The following is a 2489-nucleotide window of genomic DNA, read 5'->3' on the forward strand; positions in this document are numbered from 1 at the left end:
TCGTACAGCGCCTTTGTGAGTGAGACATGGGGGGGGGCTGGTTTTGGCCTTTGTTATGAGGAATTCTGTCTGGTCTTTTCTTCTGATGACTTTGAATGTGTGTCTCAAGAGTTGTTGTTGTTGTTGTTGTTGTTGTTGTTGTTTTTCGTCTGTCTTCTCACTGTGATCTCACTGTGACTGTTACTGGATGTTTTGTCAGGTGAGAGAGACGCGGAGGACGGTGCGAGATTCGGAGACAGGTTTGGAGAAGATGGCGGTGGGCCACCACATAAACGACCGTGGCCACGTGGTGGAGAGGAGTCGCAACGCCAGAACTGGGGAGGCACACGAGAACCAGGAGTTGATCAATCTGGATGAAGGTGAGAAGTTTGTGCGTGTGGACGTCCCATCATGCTTGCTCGTTCCCGAGAACGCTTCAAATTTATCGTATCGTAGCCTTTTGCGTGAAGTAGAATAGCAGCCAATGGGGGATTTCTGTCCATGTGTGAAGCCACGAGCTGCTGACGAACCAGCAATAGAAATTCATTGCTGCCAACCAGAATGTAAAAGATATGTTAACCCTTAGAGCGCTGATCGCGAACTTCCGTATAGCGCTGATCGCGATAGACATTGGCATAGTATAACGCAATGTATGAAAAGAACGAAGCACTAATTTTTATACTGCTGGCTGGTAGGCTATGCTGAATTGATTTCGCCCACCATTTTTCTTGTCACGGGGTTCGATCGAGGCGCGGACAGTTTTTTGTTTCACATTGAAGTCGAATGACAGTGGAGTTGGAAACTTGGCGATTGTGACCCGCGACGAGCATGAAAATAGTGTTACATCAGATTCAGGAATGAAGATTTTCCGCGTATTTTCCTTGAATGGGAAGATGATTTTGAGGGGTTTTTTGCTAGAGCTAACACTTTGTGGAATATAACGTAGGCCTACGAAGCATCTAGATTCTAGTCTAGATCTAGATCCTCATCTAGGTCTAATGAACCAGCAGTTTTTATTCAGTCTTTTCTAACACCACGACTACAATAACAGCTTCACAAAATACTTTTTGCATCTCATATTCATAAAGAACTTTCAATATTCTAAAACTTTTATTCTTACCGTCTTTAGAAATTTTGACAAATAAAAAAGTTATTAGCAAAAAAAAGTGTATGTGCAAATTGGCATTTTTCCAAAATAAATTCAGCACAGAAGGAAAATATAAGGGTAAATAAGTCAGTTTTTGAGAGTGTCCGTATGAAAATGTAAGCAATGGTAGAGGTATTTTTCTGTCTTTTGTCTGTGTTACAGGAAAGATGCATCCAACCAGAAAGAATGAGTAAAAAAAGTGCTCCTTATTGCTAACTAAAATGTTGTGTGGGCTATCATCCCTGCATTTCATCATGTACTTTTTGTCATGGATTGGCAGCAATGTTTCCTGCTTTTCTTTTTTCCATATATGGTCACCTCTGTAATGTTTCCTTTGTCCGTGTGTCACCTCTGTAATGTTTCCTTTGTCCGTGTGTCACCTCTGTAACGTTTCCTTTGTCCGTGTGTCACCTCTGTAATGTTTCCTTTGTCCGTGTGTCACCTCTAATGTTTCCTTTGTCCGTGTGTCACCTCTGTAATGTTTCCTTTGTCCGTGTGTCACCTCTAATGTTTCCTTTGTTTGTGTGTCACAGAGGAAGCGGCCCCGTTTGACCAGGAGTACCAGGAAAAGTGGCGCAGCACGATGCGCGGCGTGGAGCACAGACGGCGCACGGAGAGGTCGCGCCACGCCCCGGTGGGAGACGTACACCGCTCGCGCCACGCTGCGCTGCCAGAGTCGGAGTCGACCCGCCGCACCAGGAAGGCCAGCCACAGGAAGGAGTAGCTCCCTCCCGGCCGCTCGGACGGAGAACAATGTCAAGGTCACAGCCCTGGCCACCAGTTACTGCGTCGTATGATTCATTCCATCCGTCCGATTCTTCTATTGGATTATGCTGTCAGCTGTATTTTCCTCCACATTTTCTTGATGCTGTTTGTGAAGTCCTGGAGACAGGAGACAGCCAGCCCTTCGTCTTTGCCCTGAGGGAGAAGTTTTCCCTCAGCTCCAAGGTGTGTGTTGCGTTTTCTTATTGCCGGTTTCATAACTCGTCGGTGAACTGCTGGAGTCAAACAGCGGGATGCTTTCATGATTGCGTTCAAGGTCACAAAGCCAGGAACTATGGTCAGGAACAGACTGTAGCCGAGATTTTTCCTCGGCATTTACTTGTGTGTGTGTGTGTGTGTGGGGACACCCGGCCTCTACTTAAACACGGCAGGAAGCAACACACTTGTGGCTCTCACAGGATAGGGAGGAACCAGAATGCCTCAAGGAAAGTTCCTGGGATTGGTGTGGTTTCTTATTGTTACATAGAAACTATGTTATATTAGTTGTTGCTGTATACTGATTTAGAGCTTGTATGTGGCCTATACCCTGCCAGGGGTGAAAGGCATTGATGATGATGTATATTGATTTCTTGCAAGGGGG

At 45.8% G+C, this 2489-nt stretch overlaps 1 protein-coding gene across 1 annotated transcript in view; it reads left to right on the forward strand.

Annotated features, from left to right (window-relative positions):
• The window catches only part of LOC101848157 (myeloid leukemia factor 1), a gene marked incomplete at its 5' end in the record, with an annotated part of 5659 nt that extends 3785 nt beyond the window's left edge, over window positions 1-1874 (forward strand). Inside the window, 2 exon segments of the mRNA XM_005111575.3 lie at window positions 200-359; window positions 1660-1874. Of these exon segments, the coding sequence (XP_005111632.2) occupies window positions 200-359; window positions 1660-1850 (351 nt within the window).
• Between the last annotated feature and the right edge of the window lie 615 nt (window positions 1875-2489).

Source organism: Aplysia californica, unplaced genomic scaffold (assembly GCF_000002075.1).
Source record: "Aplysia californica isolate F4 #8 unplaced genomic scaffold, AplCal3.0 scaffold01079, whole genome shotgun sequence".
NCBI lineage: Eukaryota > Metazoa > Mollusca > Gastropoda > Aplysiida > Aplysiidae > Aplysia > Aplysia californica.